Source organism: Diabrotica virgifera, chromosome 5 (assembly GCF_917563875.1).
Source record: "Diabrotica virgifera virgifera chromosome 5, PGI_DIABVI_V3a".
NCBI lineage: Eukaryota > Metazoa > Arthropoda > Insecta > Coleoptera > Chrysomelidae > Diabrotica > Diabrotica virgifera.
The window spans coordinates 257,291,745-257,315,430 of record NC_065447.1 but is presented as its reverse complement, the minus strand read 5'-3'; the positions used below and the strand labels follow the sequence as shown (position 1 = coordinate 257,315,430).

The 23,686-nt window shown below is 33.4% G+C and overlaps 1 protein-coding gene across 2 annotated transcripts; it reads right to left on the bottom strand.

Annotated features, from left to right (window-relative positions):
- Positions 1-1,163: 1,163 nt before the first annotated feature.
- On the bottom strand, positions 1,164-21,950 carry LOC114324837 (facilitated trehalose transporter Tret1). 2 transcript variants are annotated; one of them, XR_007698387.1, is made up of 6 exons: positions 21,829-21,950; positions 20,918-20,999; positions 15,890-16,169; positions 8,808-9,076; positions 6,192-7,575; positions 1,164-4,608 (listed from the first exon to the last, which is right to left on the bottom strand). XR_007698387.1 is itself a non-coding variant. In XM_028272713.2 (5 exons), the coding sequence occupies exons 1-5, from the start codon at positions 21,859-21,861 to the stop codon at positions 6,776-6,778; spliced, it is 1,464 nt and encodes a 487-aa protein (XP_028128514.1). In that variant the 5' UTR covers positions 21,862-21,950; the 3' UTR covers positions 1,164-6,775. The 2 variants fall into 2 exon arrangements, 1 of the variants encoding a protein (XP_028128514.1); XM_028272713.2 differs by having other exon boundaries at positions 1,164-7,575.
- Positions 21,951-23,686: the final 1,736 nt, after the last annotated feature.

Sequence of the window (23,686 nt, the reverse complement as noted above, 5' to 3'; positions counted from 1 at the left end):
TGCAGATTAAATTTGTTCCCTAGATTTTGTTGTCTGATTGAATCCAATTAAAAGAGAATATTTCAGTAAATCAAGTACAGTAATTAATTAAAATGAATCAATGCAAGTCCATTGCAATTGGGCCTTGTTATGCAAAAAGCAACCAACCCACATTTTTGAGGAAAACAAGATAATGTCACATATCGATTTAAAAATGTGTATTCTACATTGTGTAAAAAGCAACCAAGCCATTCTAAATATTAAACCATGAAAAATACTACTCCAAAGTATTTCTGTTTAATAATAGTTCACTTAAGATTTCGCATAAGACAACCAACCCACTTGGATTGTTTGTGTGTATCACTGGACTGAACATATTATTAAGTACATTGCACTGTCGAAAAGTACCAGCCAAGTGGGTTGATATTGTTATGCCGATTACGTTTCCTGGAATGTTGCATCTTTTTGTTTTTACGTGTAGGTACTGACCAATATTAGTTCGTGCTTAAATATTAAAATATTTGTTGTGTTATATCTATTATATTATGAAGAAATCTTTGAATCTTTAATGCGAAAAATATGTTTAAATCAAGAACTGTTAAAATAATTAAAGCGGCTCGCGAAATTGCAGAAAATGGTAAGTTTCAGGATTAAGGCTATGTTTATCTTACTTTTTAAATATTATGGTTTGTTGTTTTGACTGATTATCGCATATTTTTTATTTGTATTGATATTATGTTTAATAGGAGAAATTCTACTGTATGGTATTATTGAGTTGACTGAAATTATTCGGTTTTATTCATGGATTTTGTGGGTTGGTTGGATTTTGCGATTGCATTTTATTAGATATATTTCCAACAGCAAAAAGAAACCAACCCTCAATATGGCTATTTTTTTTGTAAAAATTTATTAGGATAATTTTGATACTACTCTGATAAAATTGCTCTAAAATTAAACTATTGATTAGTGAAGTTATCGTTTAAAAAAATACGACGGAAAATTAAATATTTAGAAAAACATAAAAAGTTAATTTTCTCTTAATTTACAAATTGAGGGTTGGTTGCTTTTTGTTTAACATGGCCCAATTGAAAATCATTGTTTACCCTTTTAAAGCAGTTTGTAGCAATTATTGATAAACGATTTCTGTAAACAGGGAAGAAAACTTGAATAGAAAAACAAAGCGATTAAATAACAAAAAGTTTTATTTAGTTTTTAAAAAATTATTTAAATTATGTACAGTGAGGTCAATGCTTATCGTACTTACAATATTAATTTTTCATATATAAATAGTATCACAGTATGCAGAATGTATAAATAAACTGTCTCGAAAACAACAGAATCTTGTAATAGACATGATAAAACATCTAGAATAATAATATATACAGTATATTTCAGTGTTCTATATACAGAGTGAGTTTTTAAGTTATTTAGAAAAAAATGGGTAATTGATTTAGAAAAAATGTAGGCAATGATGTTCTCCAGACTTGGATTATATGCCGAATTCTACAGAGTGATTAATAACTTCGTCATAACGCAAACAAACTTTTTTAAACAGGACACCCTGTATATATACAAAATTAACTTTTTTGTTTATTCTGTAGCCAGTATCTAATGGAATTTTCGACCAATGTTTCACTAAAAACTCAACCTGTATGAATATCAACACATCGTTAGAAATAAATAAACATACAAACATTTTGATCATTAAAGAAATCAAATGTAACCATCAAGTAATAGGTCATAATTACCTAAGCATCATTGTCTCCTAAATATGAAAATAAAAAAAATAGTTCTACAATGAGTATTATTTTAGTCATTTTCTTATCATCTGGTATTAGTCCTGTCGCCAGGGGGGTACAACGGCCTCCTGTATTCAGATGGACTTACCCAAGTTTTTATTATGTATTTTGGCCCGTAGAACACGAATTTTTTGGGTAACAGTTGATCCGGATGTCGATAAGATTGTTATAAACAAAGAAGTTGAGGAATTACATAACAGCGATTTCTCGCAAAACAAAACATGTTTTTGTATTTTTTGGGCCATTCTAACCAAAAAATGTTCCTACAAGTTTTTTCGTAGGATGCATAGTTTTCGAGATACACGCGGTTGAACTTTCAAAAAATCGAAAAATTGCTATTTTTGAACCCGAATAACTTTTGATTAAAAAATAAAATAGCAATTCTGCTTACCGTATTTGAAAGTTCAAGTCAAATTCTATCGGTTTCGAATATATACATTGCTAAAAATTTATGTGTTTATTGCTAAAAAAAGCTATAAACACATAGTGTTTCCCGTGCCTAATACATGCGTTTACATGCATGCTACGTAGAAATAGCCTCGCTTGCACTTGTACCTACTCTACTTACTCGTTCGATTTTAAATGGGACATCACTCCAGCACTAGGTGTTTATACTTTTGTTTAACAATAAAATAATAACTTTTTAGCAATGCAAATAACTAAAACCGATATACTTTGACTTGAACTTTCAAATGCGGTAAGCAGAATTGCTATTTTATTTTTTAATCAAAAGTTATTTGGGTACAAAAATTGCAATTTTTCGATTTTTTGAAAGTTCCACCGCGTTTATCTCAAAAACTATGCATCCTACGAAAAAATTGGTAGGAACACTTTTTGTTTAGAATGGCCCAAAAAATACAAAAACATGTTTTGTTTTGCGAGAAATCGCTGTTATGTAATTCCTCAACTTCTTTGTTTATAACAATCTTATCGACATCCGGCTCAACTGTTACCCAAAAAATTCGTGTTCTACGGGTAAAAATACATAAAAAAAACTTGGGTAAGTCCATCTGAATACAGGAGGCCGTTGTACCCCCCCCCCCTGGCGACAGGACTATATCGTAGCTTGTTTTAAACATATCCCACTGAGTGTGTAGCTTGAATCCACACAGAATGAAAAATCCTGAAATTCTACACTGGTATCGATACGTAGATGATTGTCTAGTTTTCTTAACAGGACCCTCCACATCAGCTGAGCTATTGCTTTCTAAAATTAATCAAATCCACCCCAACATTAAGTTCACTATGGAACTTGAATCATCCAATTCAATTAACTTTCTCGACCTCACCATCACCAGATTGAATGACCACTTCGATTTTAGTATTTATAGGAAACCAACACAGACTGATCATGTCATACCCTTGTCTTCAAACCATCCAATGTCACATAAATACTCTGCCTTCCACAGTTACATACACCGTCTAGAAACCATCCCCCTATCTCAATCTAACTACACTAAAGAACTCAACACTATCAAACAAATTGCTTTCAATAACGGTTACGAACCAAACCTTATAACCAAACTCCTTCATAAGAGACAACTGAGGGTTCTGAGGGAGGCTGCGTTTCCCAGGGATCTGACCACCAGACCCATTTATGCTTCATTACCTTTCCATCAAGAGAGCCTTTCCGGTGATATCAGTAATATTATCAAGAGATCAGTTGACAACATACACATCTCTTTTAAAGTTTCCAATAATTTAGGACAATGTCTTTCCAACTCCAAAGACCCTATCAACTACATGAATCGTAGTGGGGTTTATAAACTTCAATGCTCTGACTGTGATGCTACGTACATAGGAAGAACTTGTAGGTCACTAGCATCTCGTTCCCTTGAACACACAAAAAGAGAGAACACCTCCACCTTTTCTCAACATTTAAAACAAAACAGTCATACTCTTAACATTCCGGAAAATGTTTCTCTAATACACAACATACCTCAAAAGAATTTCTTAAGACTGGACCTATACCCCTTTTAACTACAGCTTTTTCAAAAATAAGGACTTTGAACCGATGAAACTTACAGATCATATGATCAATACATACGCGAGTAAAAAACTTGTGAAGAGGTAACAATTAAGTTCATTTTAAATGCTAATTAGGGGGTGTATTTCCGGATTTCTTACCAAAAGAAGGGAATAACTTTATTTTGAGCAAATATGAACCTACTTTTAATTAGCTATAACTCTGCTTCTGCTACGTATAGTTACCTAATATATACATCCTATTTTTTACTTTTTTACGTGCTATATTTTTGATAAGAATTTTCTTTCGACCAAATATTTACTTTTTGAGTTATTTGCGAAAAACCGTCTGAAAACGTGGTTATTTTGTCAAAAAATTAACATATTCACTCGCAAATAACTCGAAAATTATTAACTTGGTGATAAAACTGTATAGAACAAAAGTTACTTAGAATTAGTCATTTTATCCATTTCCGGACTTATTTGGAACATATATTTTTCACCCGCAAAAGGGAGGGCAAAAGTACACATCGGCACAGTATCACTTTTTTTCTTTGACTTGTTAGCTATGTGTATGCCAAATTTCATGTCAATCCAAGCAGTTCTTTAAAATTTAGAGGTTTTGCAATATTTTACCTTTAAAGAACGTACTATAATATGTATAAACAAAAAAATGATAGACGCTAAACCACTAGAAAAAAATAGTACATTGATTGGGAGTACGGTCTCAAAAGGAATTGTTTGGCATTCCTTTAACAAAATTCTTGTTAGAAGTATTTTTGATAAATTGAAAAGTGTTCTACTAAAAGAGACATCGAAAACAGACCGCAGCAGGGAAAAAACTGTAAATATTCTAAGCTCTCTACTATGGTCTAAAGCAGGGGTGGGCAAAAGGCGGCCCGCGGGCCGGATCCGGCCCTTTTGCTTACTTTATCCGGCCCGTTAAAAAATCCCGCAAGCTTTTTTTAAGAGCATAGGCGCAATGCTTTTTAAATGCATTAATTTTTTTCGAATCCTGAGAAAATTATACTGCCGAGGGTCGAAAGTCCCTGAAAACTTCTACAATGCTTATTTTAGTAAGTCGCAGGAGTGGACAAAAGGGAAAAAAATTAGTGTGATTTTTAATTTCAAATATCTCATTCCAAAGAAACTTTTTGTTTATTCTAAGGGACTTTTGGCCCTCGGTAATAATGTAATCTTTCCCTCTGCGTTTAAATTTTTCAAAAATATTTATTAGTTTTCTCACGATTCGAAAAAAATAAATGCATTTAAAAAGCATTGGTCTGAAATTTTGCGCCTGCGCTCTTAATCTCTTTTATGCAATTTTCTTGAAATCAACTGTATTAGTGTTTGTAGTGTTCATATAAATAATGAATCTCTATCTTCTGCTTTTCTTAAAAGCGTCTGTGTGTTTAACCCGGTCCAGGCTCGAATATTTTTCGGCCAGGGTGTTTGTCGTCTACAAGGACCCTTTTCCTTCGATTTTACCCTTCATAATCAGCTGCTGCAACAACTTACAACAACGTACTTATCATTTATTAGTATTTTCCTTTTCTCCTTGCTGTCCTTCTCCCTTTAATGATGGTCAAAGTTCTCTGTTCCTTTTCCATTCTGTGCAACACCATTTTGTTCGTAACATGATTGGTCCATGGTATTTCCAAAATTCTCCTAAAAAGCCACATCTTAAAAGCTTCCAGCTTTCTCACTAAGTCAGCATTAACAATCCAATAAAGAAGAATAGAGTAGACATAACATTTTTATTATCATCCCGGTTTTTTATAGGGTTCTCCGCCTTCCTGTTCCCAGTTTCCAGCTTCGTCCGTCGTTGCAGTCGCCAGGGTGAACGTTCCTTTCCGAACACTGTCTTCTGAATGCCACCCAGCCAGGATTGTTTCGGCTTTCCTCTCTTCCTTTTTTCCGTGGCGTTCATTTTAAAATTTGTTTTGGCATCCTGTCGTCGTCCATTTTTTCTACATGACTATACTATATCAGTTGACACCTTTGAATTTCGACTATGATGATTGACTTGACCTAACATTTTACCATGCGATATCAGATTTGTATATTGAATTTTTGGTTGCTCAGAAATTTCCTCATCTTCAAAAAGGCTTCTGTTGAATTTCTGAATTTAATTTTTTATCTGGATCCCTGTTAAGGCGTAATATAATGGACCATATTAAAAATTTCGTAATTTTACTGAGAACAAATTGTTCTCATGTACACACAAGTACGACAATTGATTATTACTATTATTTATTAACAGTCAAATGTATTTGTCCAAATGCTTTAAAATGATACAGTATTTATGTCAAAAAACTTTCTTGGACGGAGAAAAACCTCCACCAAAAACATTAGCGTGTGCGCAGCGTACATACTGGATATAGGTCTCCGGCCCGGGAGACATTTTGAAAATTTCATTTTGGCCCGCGTTTAAAAGTATTTGCCCACCCCTGGTCTAAAGACATTAGACAAACAACAAAGTAGACAATCTATCGAACCTTGGTAGGGCCTATTATGATTTATGGTAAGTAGTAATGGATTATCTAAAGAGAGCGTGTGGTATATCCAAAAAATCACATCAGGAATGAAGATATTATAAGGAGGACAAATACTGTATATTCCAGTATAGATAGAATTGAAACGACACAACAAGTGTGTTGTGGTCACGTAAACTGAATGAATGAAGATAGATGGGCAAAAATAGCTTTAAATTACATACCGCAACAAAGAAGAAGAAGGGAAAAACCTTCAGTTGCCTGGGAAGAAAATGTATGGCACATAATGAGAGATAGAGCCTTAAAAAAAGACGAATGGATGAACAGAAAACAATGGTGGTTGAAATGCGAGGAGCGGCAGAGGTTGTAGGAACCTCGCTTATAGATAGATAGATAGAAAAGTGTTCTTTGCAATCAGCAGTGCCAAAATAGGTTAGAATACAAAGGCAAATACAAAAAAATGTAACCTATCTTGTAACTTCTATAAAGAACAAGAAGTTGACTTGAACACAATAATTTGTTCGCCATAACACAATTTTAACTATTACTACATTCCCTTGTCGATTTGGTATGTTTGACTCCCTTAAAATAATCTTGGATCTCCTCCAAGGTCTTTCCTTTCGTTTCAGGAACCATAATGAATATTAAAACAACAGCAATGGCACAAATGGTAGAGAAGGAAATAAACGGTACATGCATACCGTAGTGATCTCTGGTAACTTGAAAGAACTTTGACGTGGCAGTGGCAATAATAGCAAAGTAAATCTCAGCAAAGCCCAGAGCAATTGATTTAATATCAGCGTTAAACACTTCGCTTAAAATGATGATAGGAATACCTTGGAGACCGATACTGAAGAAGATAATGTACACCAAGAGAGCAATGACTGGAACCATCGCGAAACTGCTAACATCTATTACCGTTTGTAAGTAGAAGTATATTCCCTCTACCATTAAAGTTATTCCTACTCCAGCTACAGATATCAATATCAAGGGCCTTCTTCCGATTTTATCAACGACGGTAGATGCTAGTATTGTAACTACTAACTGCGTTAGGAAGAACAGATTGGAAGCAAGTTTAGCAGACATAAAATCTCCGGAAGTGTTAAATATGTTCTGAGCATAGAAAGATATCGCTGAGTTACCAGAAAACTGTTGTGTTCCTCGGCATAACATCATTATGAGCACAGCTTTTCGATTTCTCTTTAGTGTGAATAGATGTAGCGGATTTATGCGCGCTTTTGTAAGGTCGGCCTTGACTGCTTTATCTATTCTGTTCAGTTCTGTTTCAACGTCAACGTCACTTAATCCTCTTAAAATTTTGAGGCTTCTCCTGGCACCTAAAAATTTTTTAGTATGTACTAAGGTCGTTCGAAAAAGTTTATATCTTTTAATATTTTACTTTCTATTACTCTAAAGTATTACAGAAATAAAGAAGGTTTACTTCTAGGAAAAACAACAGAAAAATTAAACTGATGGGAGGAATACTTCGTAGATCCTTTAAATTTAAATGCAGACCTAGATGTCCTAGAGGTAAATGAGAATTGGCAAGAAGATGAAAAAGGGACGTGCAAGGAACCAACTTTGAATGAAATCAAAGAAATAATAAAAGATCTAAAAAATAACAAAAGGGTAGGGGAGAGTGGTACCCCAGCTGAGATTTTTAAGGAAGGCGGGGACAGATTTAAGGGAAGAATATTCCGCTTGATATTAGCAATTTGGTAAAAGAAATAAATACCGAAGCAATGGAATAGCTCTGTTATACTTTGATGTATGCAAGCAAAATGTGGATTATGAACCAGCAGGAAGAATAGCAAGTAGAGATCTGGAAATGAAAGGTAGTCAGAAAAATTATCGGAAAAATACAGATGGCAGATAATATTTGGAGAAGACCAACAAATAAAGAAAGAATGAGGATATATGCAACCAATGCACACTGTCGGTAATATCGTACGGTTCCCAAACCAGAACTTTGGCTAAAAATTCTGCAAATAAATTGAGAATAACCCAAAGAAATATGGAAAGAGCCATGTTAAAAATAACAAGAAGAGATATGGTACCAAATAGGATAGTGAGAGAGAGGATCAAAGTGACAGATGTCATAGAAAAAATTGCACAAGCCAAATCTAGATGGCCTGGAGATGTAGCACGTTTAAATGATAATAAGTGGACCAAGAACTCATAGAATGGAGACCTAGAGAAGATAAAAGACACCAAGGTAAACCACCTAAAAGATAGATGGATGACTTGAGAAAAATATTGGGAAATTGGATACAGAAGACACAAGATAGAGAACAATGAAAAAATATGGAGCCAATATCCAACATCTGTTGAGGAGTGCTAACGATAATGATGGAAAACCAATAGTTACGGCAAAAATACGAGCATAAATAGCTGGATGGCTAGATGAAGAATGGAGAAATGGAGAAAAATGGTTGGAAGCTGTAACGCAAGACTTCTCATAAATAGGCATTATAGATTGGAGAGCAAAAGCTCATTGGCCGTAAGATATAAATTTAAATGAACTGGCTAAATAGATCACGAGACTAAGGCCAAAAAATACTTTACCTACCTTCTAAATTATTCTTGACTATGTAATAATAAGGAGACTCGGGCATCCACATGAACGTTAAAATCAATAGTACAGGTATAGCGCCGCCTACAATTGCGGTGTGTTGTATACTCAGATAGGATCCAACGAAGTTTACTCCTAAAATTCCAAAAATGAATGAAATACTGGTCCACGAGGCAAACATGCCTCTTTTATTTGCATCTGATACCTCTCCAGTGTACATTGGAACAGAAGAGAAGCTCCAACCATCTGATATTCCAGCGATGAATCTACATAAAGAAAATACATGTTATAATAAATATTTTATTAAATAGTGGTTGGATAGTGGTTAAAGTGACTATAAAAAAATAATTTTTTGTCCATTTCCTTGAGCTAGAAGAATATATCCTTTTGGAGACTACAAACAGCAGAATTATATCTATTTTTGTAAGATGTATTATATTTATTTTTAGGTGTCAACACCATGCCTTCTCCATTTATGTCCATTCAGTGCTTTTTTCCTTAAAATATTAGGTGATTTTGAACCATTGAAACCTCATAGCAGGATAAAACTTCTACTTTTTCTGGTTTAGATCCCACTACAGATTTTCTGCTCAACATCGAGTTACTTCTATACCCTTTGTATTTACGAGCCATAAATCCTTTAGGTGCACAATAGTGGACAAAGGCTGTATACTCTCAGGTGCTCCACATTCTATATTTCCCCACATTCACAAAGTGCGTCGTTATCTGTCTTAATATCCCATTTCATGAGGTTCTCTTCTGAGATTGCCCAGTCCAGATTCATTCCATTAGGTGGTTCTGGGTGAAGGGGGAATAGTTTGGGTGGTTCGTCCCTGACGATTCTCACAAACCTTTTCCTTGATTTAAGCCGGCTGATTTTTAGAGGTTCGTCAAACCCGTATAACTAGTGCCTTTCATCGAAAGATTGGCCACATATTGTGAGGCGCATCTACGGTCGTCTCCTGCTACCCGTATAGTAAAGGTCAGGGGTAGATTTCATGCAGCCAGTAGTTCTACATGTTTCATTTAATGCCGTGATGACTTATTGGGCGTGTCTAGATCTACCCCAGACAGGGGACAAGCTTATTCCCTTTCTGAAAAACATAAGGACTAAGCTGTTGACTTTAAGACCTGTGGTCTGTTGGTCTGTGTCCATTGAACTGGCAAGAACCACAAGTTCTTATCGAGCAGGGAACCATGTTGCCGTTTGAGCACTCCTTACACATTCAATCTTTTAACATCGACTTGGAGTCGCAAAAATATCATATAAGTATCATGTAAACCATATTTCTCGACGTTACCAATTTCATAAGGTTGCTAGTTTCATGTACTAAGCAAAAGCAGAACGCACTGAAGATGATCTGATCTAGATCGAAAACGTTTTGCGAATCCTTTTGGATGACTATTAATGGTTTTTAATAAACTTTTTTTATACCATTGTAGAAACGAAGTTTTACTTCTGTATGATTTTTTAATTATGGTATACAACTAGCTACTGGGATTATCCCATTGATTTTGTTAAAATCAAAAATCTTGTCAAAATACTGATTTTCATGAAATAAAGATTTTATATTAGATTTTGTATTGTACTTCCAAAAAGATGAGTATTTAAAAAATCTTTGATTATACAACTAAATTTGTAAATTTGTGATAAGATACGTCATGATGGACCTTCACCTTAAGGTGATACAGTAGCGATCAACAGGTAGCCAAAACGCGTTCCAAGATTGCGGCTGTAATTTTGAATATTTTTTCGAGATATTTGGCACAAGTATTCGTAATATAATAAAGAATGGCGGTACAGAGCCCAATTTGAAAAATATATTAATATGTGGAAATTACTCTGTAATTAAATACAATATTAAAAAAACAAGCCTGTACCAAAATTAAGAAGAACAAAAAAATACACTTTCTTCAAATAAACTTTTTTATCCGATGCCTAGATTTTGTGTCATTTTGGAACTACTAATGAAATAAAAAATTTTAGTTGTTCCAAAATGACACAAAATCTAGGCATCGAATAAAAAAATTTATTTGAGGAAAGTGTATTTTTTTGTTCTTCTTAATGACGGTAGAGGCTCTTTTTTTTAATATTGTATTTAATTGCAGAGTAATTTCCACATATTAATATATTTTTGAAATTGGGCTCTGTACCGTCATTCTTTATTATATTACGAATACGTGTGCCAAATATCTCGAAAAAATATTCAAAATTACAGCCGCAATCTTGGAACGCGTTTTCGCTACCTGTTGATCGCTACTGTTTCCTCTTAAATCTTGAGACTTATCTCAATAATATCTTGCGATATTATTTTCTAAACCTGTTGGCCGATTTAACTGATTTTTTGAACCTGTTATAGCCTGATTCTTTAACAATACCACTGTAATAATATTGTTGCTAAACAGGTAAATTTTCATTGTATACCAGGTGTACCAATTAAACTGTGTTTTTTTCTCAAAGTTTGCATCACCCTGTGGAATATTCTAGCATTTATAAAATACTGGAATTAAAACCCAACTATAGCCTCAGGGTTTCTTAACAATTTGTTTTTTTATTCATTCGTCTATGTAGGATAATAAAAAGGTACTTTAACAACTAGACATGTTCTTCATCAATACACGGTGTTTCTAAATAAGTGCGACAAAGTATAGGGGGTAATTCTGCATGAAAAAAATAATGACAGTTGGCTTTATAAACGTATATTTCGTTTCCGAGATACAGGATGTTAAATTTTTCCTTACAAACTGACGATTTATTTATTGGTTTAAAACCAGTTGAGATATGCAAATGAAATTTGGTAGGTTTTAAGATATAGTTATTGCGGATTTTCTGACATAAAATTAAGAATTTAATATTCACCATTGGCGTACATACGGGTAATAGGATCGGTCATATTACCCGTATGCGCATCAATGGTGAATATTAAATTCTTAGTTTTATGTCAAAAAATCCGCAATAGCTATCTCTTAAAAACTACCAAATTTAATTTGCATATCCCGTCTGGTTTTAAAGCAATAAATAAATCATCAGTTTGTAAGAAAAAATTCAACATCCCGTTTCTCGGAAACGAAACATTTGCGGACAAAGGTTTATTAAGCCAACTGGCATTATGTTTTTATGGATAATTACCCCTTAAAGTTTGTCGCACTTATTTAGAAACACCGTGTATTGATGAAGAACATGTCTAGTTGTTAAAGTACCTAACTTTTTTATTATTCAACATAGACGAATGAATTAAAAATCAAAATATTAAGAAAACCTGAAGCCATAGTTATGTTTTAATTTCAGTATTTTATAAATGCTAGAATATTCCACAGGGTGATGCGAACTTTGAGAAAAAAAACACAGTTTTATTGGTACACCCGGTATACAATGAAAATTTACCTGTTTAGCAACAATATTATTACAGTGGTATTGTTAAAGAATCAGGCTATAACATGTTCAAGAAATCACTTAAATCGGCCAACAGGTTTAGGAAATACGAGTCATCAAAAATGACCAGATTCTTAGGTGAGCCAATTTCTATGCACGTAATAGGTCTGGATCCCGCGTATGAAAAAAAAGTTGATTAATAGCAAGCTGAAAATTTGTTAATAGCTTAAGAGTGTCTAGTCATTTAAACTTTGATATATGGGAACACTAGAACAGGAGTAGTTTTAATTGTGGAACAGGTTAAAAATTTGGAACGGTCAGACCACGAAAACGGCACATTTATTTTGTCCGACAGAATAGACTTAAACTCTCCGAACAGAGATTAAACTCTCATGCAAAAATCAGACTGCTATTTATCATCTGTCATAATTCCTGTCATTTAACATATTCTACATGTTCCACCCATTAAAACGCCCATTTGGTGATAAATAGCAGTCTGATTTTTGCATGAGAGTTTAATCTCTGTTCGGAGAGTTTAAGTCTGTTCTGTCGGACAAAATACATGTGCCGTTTTCGTGGTCTGAGCGTTCCAAATTTTTAAACTGTTCCACAATTAAAACTTCCCCTGTTCCAGTGTTCCCATATATCAAAATTTGTCCGACTAGACACCCTTAAGCTATTTACAAATTTTCAGCTTGCTATTAATCAACTTTTTTTTCATACGCGGGATTCAGACCTATAAGTTTAGTTTTATCATATAATTATTCCTAAAGTGTTTTTTCTTCAAACGTCAAATAATGATGACATTACTTATCTAACTTGATCCTGTCAAAGTTTGATGTCTCCGCCGGTAGCAGTTTTTTTTCCCATTTCTTTACGGCGGAGGGAAAAATGTTGTCATGGCAACAATATGAAACATGTCACAAAGCAACAATACAAATGTCATTAACAACAATTAAACATCATTTTTATTTATAGTAATATTAAAAGTACAATTAGTTAATGAGGCATTTTCAAAATTGAAACCGTGCAAAAATGTTCCCGACTGTTGATACGCATTGGTAATTGTTGATGATACTGATGGTCGAGCACAACTTTCAGCAATCATTCCCGATGTTGGCGAATCATGACTTAATTATTTTAATTTCTAACATCTAGACGACTTTGATAGTTGTCACAGTTAATTTCGAGTAAAAATAGCGTATGAATTGTACTATTTCTGGTTGAAAATTGCTACGTTTGAAGAAAAAATAGTATACTTTATTCGGCAAAGAAGCGACTTTTCTTGACTTGCCCTTTTCTTACGCGCCTCACTTCGTTCGGCGCGTAATATCGGGCGCGTCAAGAAAAGTCATGCTTCTCCGCCTCATAAAGTAATATACTATTATTTTAAAATTTGTTGAGAAATGGCGAAAAACTACTCTGTCAAAAGAGGAGGACTGTAGAAGATTCGCATTGATGTGATGGATACTTATATATAAAATATTTACCAGTACATATACGTAGCAACCCGACACCTACAAGAATAATAATTGACGACCTAGAACTGGAAGGTGTCGACACCTTCATATACATAGGCTCGCTGCTGACTAAAGAGAACAATGTCAGTGAAGAAATTAAAAGAAGAATCAACAAGAAAAAGAAACAATTTTTTGCTGTAGCCCGAAAGAATAATTAAAAGAAGAATGGCGCTCGCCAATAAGTGTTACTATGGCTTAAGAAGACAGATGGCCTCAAAAGTACCTAGAATAATTAAATTGACCGTCTACAAGACACTAATAAGACCAATGCTAACATATGGTTCAGGTTCAGAAACTTGGTCACTTGGAAACGCATAATGACCAAGAACTGCTCAAATGTTTCGAGCGAAACATTCTAAGAAGAATATATGGAGGGAGAAAAGAACAAGGTTTGTGGCGCAGGCGTTACAAGTTTGAATTGTATGGAAGTTTTGGACAATCTGACGTTGTAAAATTCAATAAGGTGGCAAGCCTTAGATTTTAGATGGATAGAGAATGTAAGCAGACGAGAGGAAGATCCCATAGTCAGACAATTTTTTGACCGTAGAGTGGCGTAGAGGGCCGATAGAACAACGAACAAGAGGAAGACCGAGACTTAGGTACCAAGACAACTTAGAGAATGATTTAACATCTATTGGAATTGGAGCATGGAGAAGAGTTGTCGGATAGAGGGGCGAATGGAGGAATGTTCTAAAGAAGGTTTTTATTTCACTGATGATGATAATGATGATGATGATAATGATGATGAGCATAATTAGAGTAAGTGGGATATATGGTTAGATAGTATATGGGATAATGAACATAGAGTTCAGTGGAGAGATTCAAGTATAGTCCTGAAAGAAACAGATAGTAAAAATAGAAAAATCAAAGAAGCCGCTCTAATTATGCTAAATGAAACCAATTGTGTAGCAAATTCCTCGGTAGTATGCAGTGGGATGTGCTTACCCATACTAAAAGAGGAAGTCAATAGAAAGAAAATACCACGATTAGTAAGTCATTAATATATCGAGTCATTAACACAGATTAACATATTTTATGTTTTATTTATATAATATCTATGTATTATTAATATTATTTATAATTTAAAATGGCATATATGTATACATTAAAATCAGAATTTGGTATTTGTTTTGAGAGTAAACTAAATGTAAGCCCAAATACTTACGATGTCGGGATAGTATCACGAGGTTTTTTCCTGGTTTTCCCTCGTGATTTACTATGGAATCTCTAGCGCGAGAATTTTACTGCCATCGTTGCATTTGGTTGTCTTTTTAAAGACAGATCACATGCTATGATTTTTTGTGGCGGATATTCTTTAGTTGGGGTTGATTTCATGTAATCGAATGAACTATCTTTTAGTAAAGTCGTCCCAGGAACGCAACTCATCAATATTGGCAATATCATTTTAAAGTCTTCTACTTTAAAATGTATAATACATCAGTCAGATTAAATAAATTATTAAAAGAATTTTTTACTAAGCAACAACATTTTTGTTTATTTAGTATTATTTTGTATTTTGACAACGACACCCGACTTGGGCGTCGAAACGTTAATAAATTCATTTTTTTTGGTAAAAGTGTGGCTTATTTTCCGTTAAAAATACTTCATTATAAAAATGCTACAAGGAAATAGCTTCAGAACAACATTCTGAAAAGCAAAATACACAGTTTTAGAATAAAATCGCCATCTGACAAAAGATGGGAAAGTAGACTTAACGCTATGGAAGCCTTAAGCTTCGAGTTGATATTTTAGATTTTTAGATGATAGTGTGTTTGACATGGACTAAACCATTTGCCACAGATTTTTAAATGAATATGTTATATTTAAGGATTGAAACCTAATTGTAACAAATTTATATTATATGCCCCGATGCATATAAGTGATTACGTATGAGTTCGTCGTTTATTGTTTTATGATTGAGTGGCAATAGGTGGGTTAAGTTTACTAGAAGTTGCACATTACTTTTTACCAGGTTTTCATAAAATATAACTGAAAGTGATTTATTTTTAATACATCCAAACAGGATATGATTAATATCACACTGGGAAATATTATTCGAGATTGGAAATATAAATAAAGCTCTCAAAGAAATTACTGATTGATAATATAAAATATTTGATATTAAAAACTCGTCATCAAGCAACATACATCTCCAATAAAGTACAATTTCTAAACAAAAATCTTACCTGGCAATATACATCATAGGGACATTTCTTGCAAAGTATATCATAATCCACGCCATTAGATAAGGTCCTGATGTTAATAATATCATTTTGTGTCTTCCTATTTTGTCCACTAGCAACGGATTTGTAAATGAACCAACAAAACCACCAAATAATGGCATGGTGGCAAGCCAAAACCCTTGATCTTCGTTTATGGGAATAAGTGAGTCCTCGGCTAAGAGTCTGGGTAATGTTGGTGACGGCCAACCATAGTGAAAACCGCTGGATACTGGTGCTAATATAGCTAAAAATTTAAAACAATAAACGTCTAGTATACCTATTATAAAAAAATATTATAATAGGCTTCACGTAATTAACAACACGTTAAATGTCAAGAATATAAAATGCCATCTGCTTCATAGACTATCTGGTTCTTCAAAAAAAAAAATACTGCTAGCTGCCAGAGACTTACGACAAGCTCCACAACGAATGAAACAACATTTACTGCTTCTTAGAACGATATTGTGGAAAAACTTTAAACAAGAATTTCACACTCTCAAATTCTAAAAGAAACTTCACCAATATCACATAAAGCTGTTGAAGCTGAAAACGGGCAAAGTACGTGGAAATTCTGAATGGCACATCATATAAACTTAAGAAAAGCCAACTAATATAAAAAACACCAAAGAAGAGGAGATAAAAATTTAAAAAAAAATAGACGCCAAAAGGAAGAATAAGTCTGTAAAGATTATGATGGATAGAAAACGAAAGGGTGTTCGACATATTTCAGAAAGCAGTGTTGCACTGAAAACAGAAACTGTTTGCTTAATTCGTAAACACATGCATGTCTTTCCGGCAAGGCCTCATCATGACCACTCCACCAGAAATTCAACTTTTGATGTCTATTTACCAATCCCGTCCTCTGAGTTTGTAAAGAAATCTATATTATATTCCGCAAAAAAACTATACAACCATCTCCCTTTACAACTCAAATCTGCAACATCTTTCCCCAAGTTCCGTAAAATGACAAAAGCTCATCTATCTAAAAAAGACCATATTATTCAGTAAAAGAGTTTCTTAAGACTAACTAAGAAATTACAGAAATGTGCAAGTAGCCAAACTTATATATATTTGGGTGTCACATGCAGCAGCTTAAACTTATTAGTTACTATGTCTGTATTTTACTTTGTTGTATGTTCAGTTTGCAAGTTCTATTAATTTTTGCAATATATCGGTTTTGTTTTATTTTCTTTACTTTATTAACTTGTATTTTTTTATATTTAATTGACGATTTATCAAATTTCAGAAAATTGTATTTGTTATTGTTATTGTTATTTTTTATTTTTTTTTGTCCATAAAATTTGTATAATTTTCAGTGACAATAAAGCATATTTCTATTCTATTCTATATTAAGGATGAAGAAGAACCACTACTGATGAATAAGAAAACGAACAAAACAACTGAACTTAGTGTGAGGAAAATTACTAAGCTATCCAATTTACTGACGACTGGTTACAACTTATCATTTGTTCATTTTGGTTACATTAAAATAGTACCAAACTTGATAACATGTCGTGTTCTAAATGTAGCCACAAAAAGAGAAGAGACGAAAAGAAGAAAACTAAAAAAAGGGTGGAGTATACTATTAACCATGTTTTTTTTTAAATTTTATAGGATTTAAATTTGTCAATTACTTTGTGTTCCTTTAATACTGAAGTGATTAAAGGCTGGTTTTAAATAAAAAAATCGAAAAACATCCACTAGTTTGATTTTTGTAGTGTCTGAAAAAACTACAGCCATTTTCCCCAAACTTCATCATCAACATCATCATCATTGGCTCGACAGCCCTTTCTGGGTCTTGGCCTGTTCCAGGATTCTTCTCCACTCTGATCTGTTTCGTGCTTTTTTTCTCCATTTTTTTATTTTTAAGGTTTATATATCATTTTCTATTTGTTCTAAATATCTCAGCTTCGGTCTTGCTCTTGTTCTTTTTCCTACTGGCATCTGTTTGAATATTTTGTTTGGTATTTCGCCTTCTTCCATTCTTTCTACATGTCCCATCCATCGCAGCCGTCCTATTTTAATGAATGTTATGATATCCGAATGCTGGTATATTTCGTATAGTTCAAATTTGTACCTTCTTCGAAAAATTCTATTTTCTTTTGTGCCCTTATACATATACGTGTCGCAAGATTTTTGTTCTCCATACCTAATATACTATTTTTTGCAATTTAGACCTTTTTTCTTAATTATATTAACAATACATAAGTTTATCAATCTTTGTAATACGTCATTTTAAAGCTTTTTCCATTCTTTCGAAGATGTTTGTACTATTGTAACCAAAAGGTACACTGTTTTCCATTAATTTGAGAAAAAACGGAAAAAATGCCGGTTTTGACATTAAATTGTTTATAAATACAAATGGCCGCCAGATCCTACGCAGGAAATAGTTACAATTTGTTCTCATAAGTATTACCTGTCAAAAAAACGCTTCAGTACTCTGGCTGTTCGAGTGTCACGAACAGGGTATATTTTTGCTTTATTACTCTGGCCTAAATCTACGCCGCAGAGAGTGGACTCCGAAAATCGGAGGCAAAGTCATGAAGAAAGATTACAACATTTCCAACGCTGCCAAACAACTGAACGCCAAATTAGCTCCCAAATTCTCCGGTCCATATACTATTCACAAAGCACTATCCACAGTAATTTTTTAGTTAAAGGACGCAACGGGAAAACAATTAACAAAGTTCACATTAAATATATGAAACCGGCTCACGATAGTACATGATTCCTCTCCCTTAACCAAATCCCGAACCACACACTCACACTCATCACATCAGTTATACAACGACACGGCTGTATTACATACACATCAAAATGGAAGTCATCATCGAGATCTCAACAGTTTTGAACCCGCCACAGGACAGCGCTGTAAGAACGCTGCCGCCCACTTCAGGACGAAACGCCAGGTCAATATGGAATCAACACCAGGAAACGATACAGACGTTAGTGATAGTGCTAGTGCATTAAAGGATATTCGTGAGTTTAATTTTTAGAAAGACGTTTTTTTCTCTTTTGTTATAAGTTGTAGTTAGGAATATAGCTAAAATTTTGTTCCAATTCTTTTTCTTTTTAGGAGAGGGAGGTGTGACGATAATATAATTTTATTGTCTAGAGTACGCCAATGAATTTAGTAAAACGTGTTTTTGTACCCTCTCGGACTATAGAAAAGTCAGATCGAAGAGTCTAGTTGATTATTATTCTTGCAGCGTTGATCGAAGAATAATAAACAACAGCGAGGTATAAGAGGTGAGTTTATGTAGGTAGTAGTTCCCGACCATTTTCCGCTGTCGTTTTGGCGTGCTGAGCGAATCCGACAGCTTTCCTCTTACCTATCATTTTACCTATCCTTATACGAGTGGTGATCGTATATCCCTAATATGTCTTTTCATCTGGCGAGCTGAGCGAGATTCCCTTTTTCTCCATTTCCTTATACATTCTTGTCGTATTAATAAAAGCAATTCCTATTTCAAGCGATCGTAAAAATCATTCATTCATGTACAAAATATCGTCACATCGCACAGTGGTCCAAAATCCCGAAAAGCTGGCCAAAATTAAAAAAAAATTCAACGTTTCGAGAATATTATTACATTTTCTAAAAGAGAATTAAATTCCCTATTCAGTGTTGGCAACCCTAGAGCTATATCTCCTATATCTGAATTTCCAGTTCAGTTCAAAGTTGACCTTCGTACGGAACAAAAGCGCAGTTAAGAATAATGGATATTTCATACGCGCAGTCTTGTGCGTGTATCTCGAAAACGAAGTGCGCAAATTCAATTCTGCAAAATGGATGATATTCGTGGAGCCATCCTTAATAAAAGACGATAATATAAAAATATTTGTATATGTGTTACATTTAGTAGATTTTAAGTTGAAGTTAAGTAATAAAAAAATATATATTTTGAAAAAATTAAATTTTCAGATAGCCAAATAGTTATATATTCCATCGAATTCCAAGATGTTACTACAAATCTTTTAGCTTATATTTCTCTCTTTAAGATTAAAAAAAAATAGCTGCCACTATCTGCCCCTTTGGTTTTGCGAGAATTTTTGGTTCAGGCGCTCTGTACTATGAGTTTCAATATGAATCGTTATCAACGCCAGATCATGTCGCAGCACGCAGGTAGTTGTTATGACTGTAGATCTTTAGTTATTTCAGTATCGTAGGGTAAAATCGTAGATAAAAGGGTCAGGTACAGTATTGTTGGAAAATAAAATAAAAATTAGTTGTGACTTTCATATGATTAATAATCGAATTTAACGTTGTAATAAGAAATTGACGGATTGCATCCGCCATTTTGTTTTTGAAATTTCGATTTCTGATTCGTAATCAGCAACCCCAAAAAACCCCCGGATATCAAATTTCGACGGTGTGAAATATTTAAAATATATAAACCCGCACATATTACATCCGCCATTTTGTTTTTTGCAATTTAGATTTCGGATTCGTAATTAGCGACCTGAAAAACCCTTGGATGTCTAATTTCATGCAAATCAAAAAACGCTTCCATATTTTGGCCATCTTTTCGGGTTTTTGGACCACTGTGGCATCGGCCCGAACCGAAAGCTCGATGTGTAGAATATAAATATATTTTATTAGGGAAATTAACGAGTAATTAAGACTAATTGTCTTATCTTTTTTATGTTTTGATTCCAAATAAAAATGTATTAAAAAAGCGAACTCTTTTCTTCGACTAAGTTAGTTACCTAGGACCTAGAGCAACAACGCAATGACATCGTTACAACATTAAACACTAGAAAGTGAGGGACTGGAAAAGAAAAGCACAAAATAGAAGTCAATTGAGAAATATTGTTCATCATCTCCTTCAGAGTAGTTAATAATTTTTTATAAACCTAAGTTTGAGTCTTATGATTAAAAAAAAATGCCCTAAGTCTTAACGAGCTGTTGTGCGTATCAGTAAAATAAGAAAAACATAAAGTGTCGTAATAATTTTTATATAACAGAAAATATATTGAGAAAATCTTACTTACCAGAAAAACATGCTAGATATTGGTACAGAGCACTTCCGCTTGCAGTTGCAACAACCATTTTACTTTTTTGTTCTAACAAACTCTAAAAAACAACACATTAACAATCGAGACGATTATTGAGTCGCACAGACATGCACAGCAACTATTAAGAAATCTTAAAAAAAATAAATTCCACTTTAATACAATAGTTTTAATTGTATATAGTGATGCGAGTCTTTTATCATATTCTGATAATCGATTAATAAAACCAAATCAGTTATAATTTGAATCGAAATAATAATCTCATTAAATATGAGACAATTCCTTGTCCAATCAGAATTTTATCTGAAGTGTCGGAGCATTTTACAATTTTAACTTATCATATAATAATAGGTATATAATGTTGTACGCATTCATTTTATAATATAAAACAATAATGTACTTACATAATATAATGCACTTACCGCTTATAATATAAGTGGTAGCTTATCTAAGTACTTTAGTGTTTTACTTAGTAAAAAAGAGTAAAATATTTAGATAAACTACCGCTTATATTATAAGTATTTACTTATTAAGCTACTACCGCTTATATTATTATAAATATTTTTTACTTAGTAAAAAACTTAGTAAAGTACTTAGATAAACTACCGCTTATATTTACTTATTAAGCTACTACCGCTTATATTTACTTATTAAGCTACTACCGCTTATATTATTATAAATATTTTTTACTTAGTAAAAACTTACTAAATTACTTAGATAAACTACCGCTTATATTTACTTATTAAGCTACTACCGCCTATATTATTATAAATATTTTTTTACTTAGTAAAAAACTTAGTAAAGTACTTAGATAAACTACCGCTTATGTTATAAGCGGTAGTTTATCTAAGAACTTTAGTGTTATGTGTTCTATTTTTAATTTTTGTTACCATGTCAGCTGTTCCAATACTTTCAAAATCCATATCTGCTGGGTGTTATCAAATTTGAGTAAGCCTATATTATCTATTGTAATTACAATTATTACAATTTTAAATTATCAAATAATATATAATGTTGTACGCATTCATTTTATATAAGAGGTAGTTTATCTAAGTAATTTAGTGTTATTTGTTCTAGTTTTAATTTTTGTTACCATGTCATCTGTTCAAATACGTTCAAAATGCAAATCTGCTGTGTGTTATCAAATTTGAGTAATATAGTCTAATATATCGTTTACCAGTGGCGTGCGGTGACTGTTTCGAAAGGGGAAGCGATTCAATAAGGATATAAAAATATTTTCTTAAGGGTCGAGGGTCGAGCAACTTTCCACCTGATAACACTCTGATGCGCAGGGGCTCTCTATCAGCAAAGTACTTAATTATGTGAGACGTCCTGCGTACAAGGACTCACACACTAAATCCGTGACGCGTGAATGCGTGAGGCACTCTATTCCCGCTATTTCTAGTGACTAGTGATCTATCATTGATCTGTATTGCTAGCTCGGGCCTTGAGTCCTCGCGCCGGGCTTGGTTTTCTAAAGAAGAATCCTATTTAAAAAAAATATACTCCGAGGCATTTTCCACAACACACAACTTTCACTAAAATGACACTTATTTATACTCGAGGTCTATTCTCTTATCAACTTCTGATAATTGTTGAATGCAGTCTTTTTTAATGGATAACTTTCAAAGTCTGTCTTCGCTTGTTGAATTTCTTTTAAACTCTTAATTTGAAACTTTTAATGCATCTTAATACAGCAAAACTTCGTTCAGCTGATGCACTTGTGGCTGGGATAGTTAGTAGTACTAATTCACACAACTTGACCACTTCACACAGCGACTTGTTTAAACCAGTAGTTACAAAAAAATCCCAGATTTCTGGGTATTTCTTTATCATTCATGTCAGTTGTTTCATAAATGATACTTAACTGAGAATGCAAAGCTGGGATATCAAAAAATTTTCATTATTTAATCGTAATGACATAAATTCCTCTGTGGGAAATTTTTATGAATTATAATTAGAAATATTAAGATTATATATAATTCTACAAATTTTAAATCGTTAAAATTTTGAAAGCTAGAATTCATTTGTTGTAGAATATTATCAAATGGTCTCTTTGTTTCCTCTGTTTTCTCTGTCTCTCTGTCAAATTATCAATCCCCGAAATTATCAATCTTCATTATTTTTCTTTCATGTTCGAACCCCGTATGTTCAGTTTTATCCCAAATATTTTTAAACTGCTCTCGTTTTTTTAATTATCGTATTAATAAAGTCATCAATTTGTCTTATACAAAATGCAATACCATTTGATTTCTGTAAAATGTCAAATAAAAGATCAGTAAAAGGAAATATCTCTGCAAAAAATTTAAATCGAAATATTCTTTAAGCGAATGTATGTAATACCTAAGCACCCCTTAGCAGCAGTAACAGTCGGAGCATCTCACTTTCGGGAAGGCGATAAGACGAGCGCTTCCATGGCATACCAAAATTCGCGCGACTAGTGGGTGCGGTCATTGAACCCTGACCAATTTTAAAAGGGACAACTGCATGACAAGCGGCGATTTTGAGATGCGCTTCTGCCAGGAGTGGACCAAATAGTTGAATTGTGTGCATATTGAGTTCGTTCGTACGCGATTAATTTTTAATATTTTTCAATGCCTATTGGCTAGGTAATATGTAGATTATTTGGATTAGGGAAAAAATTTTTATTATTAAATATTAATTAATAATATATTTTCTTATATCGACGAATAAATAGGGAAGCAGCGCTTCCCCCGCTTCCATGGACCGCACGCCTCTGTCTTTTAC

Coding starts and splice junctions, on each gene's coding strand:
- LOC114324837 (XM_028272713.2), bottom strand. CDS start 21,861: ATGGATTTTGAAAGTATTGGAACAGCTGACATG. Junction 16,170..20,917: donor ATATCTAGCATGTTTTTCTG/GTAAGTAAGATT, acceptor TTAAATTTTTAG/CTATATTAGCACCAGTATCC. Junction 9,077..15,889: donor CCTATGATGTATATTGCCAG/GTAAGATTTTTG, acceptor TTCTTTATGTAG/ATTCATCGCTGGAATATCAG.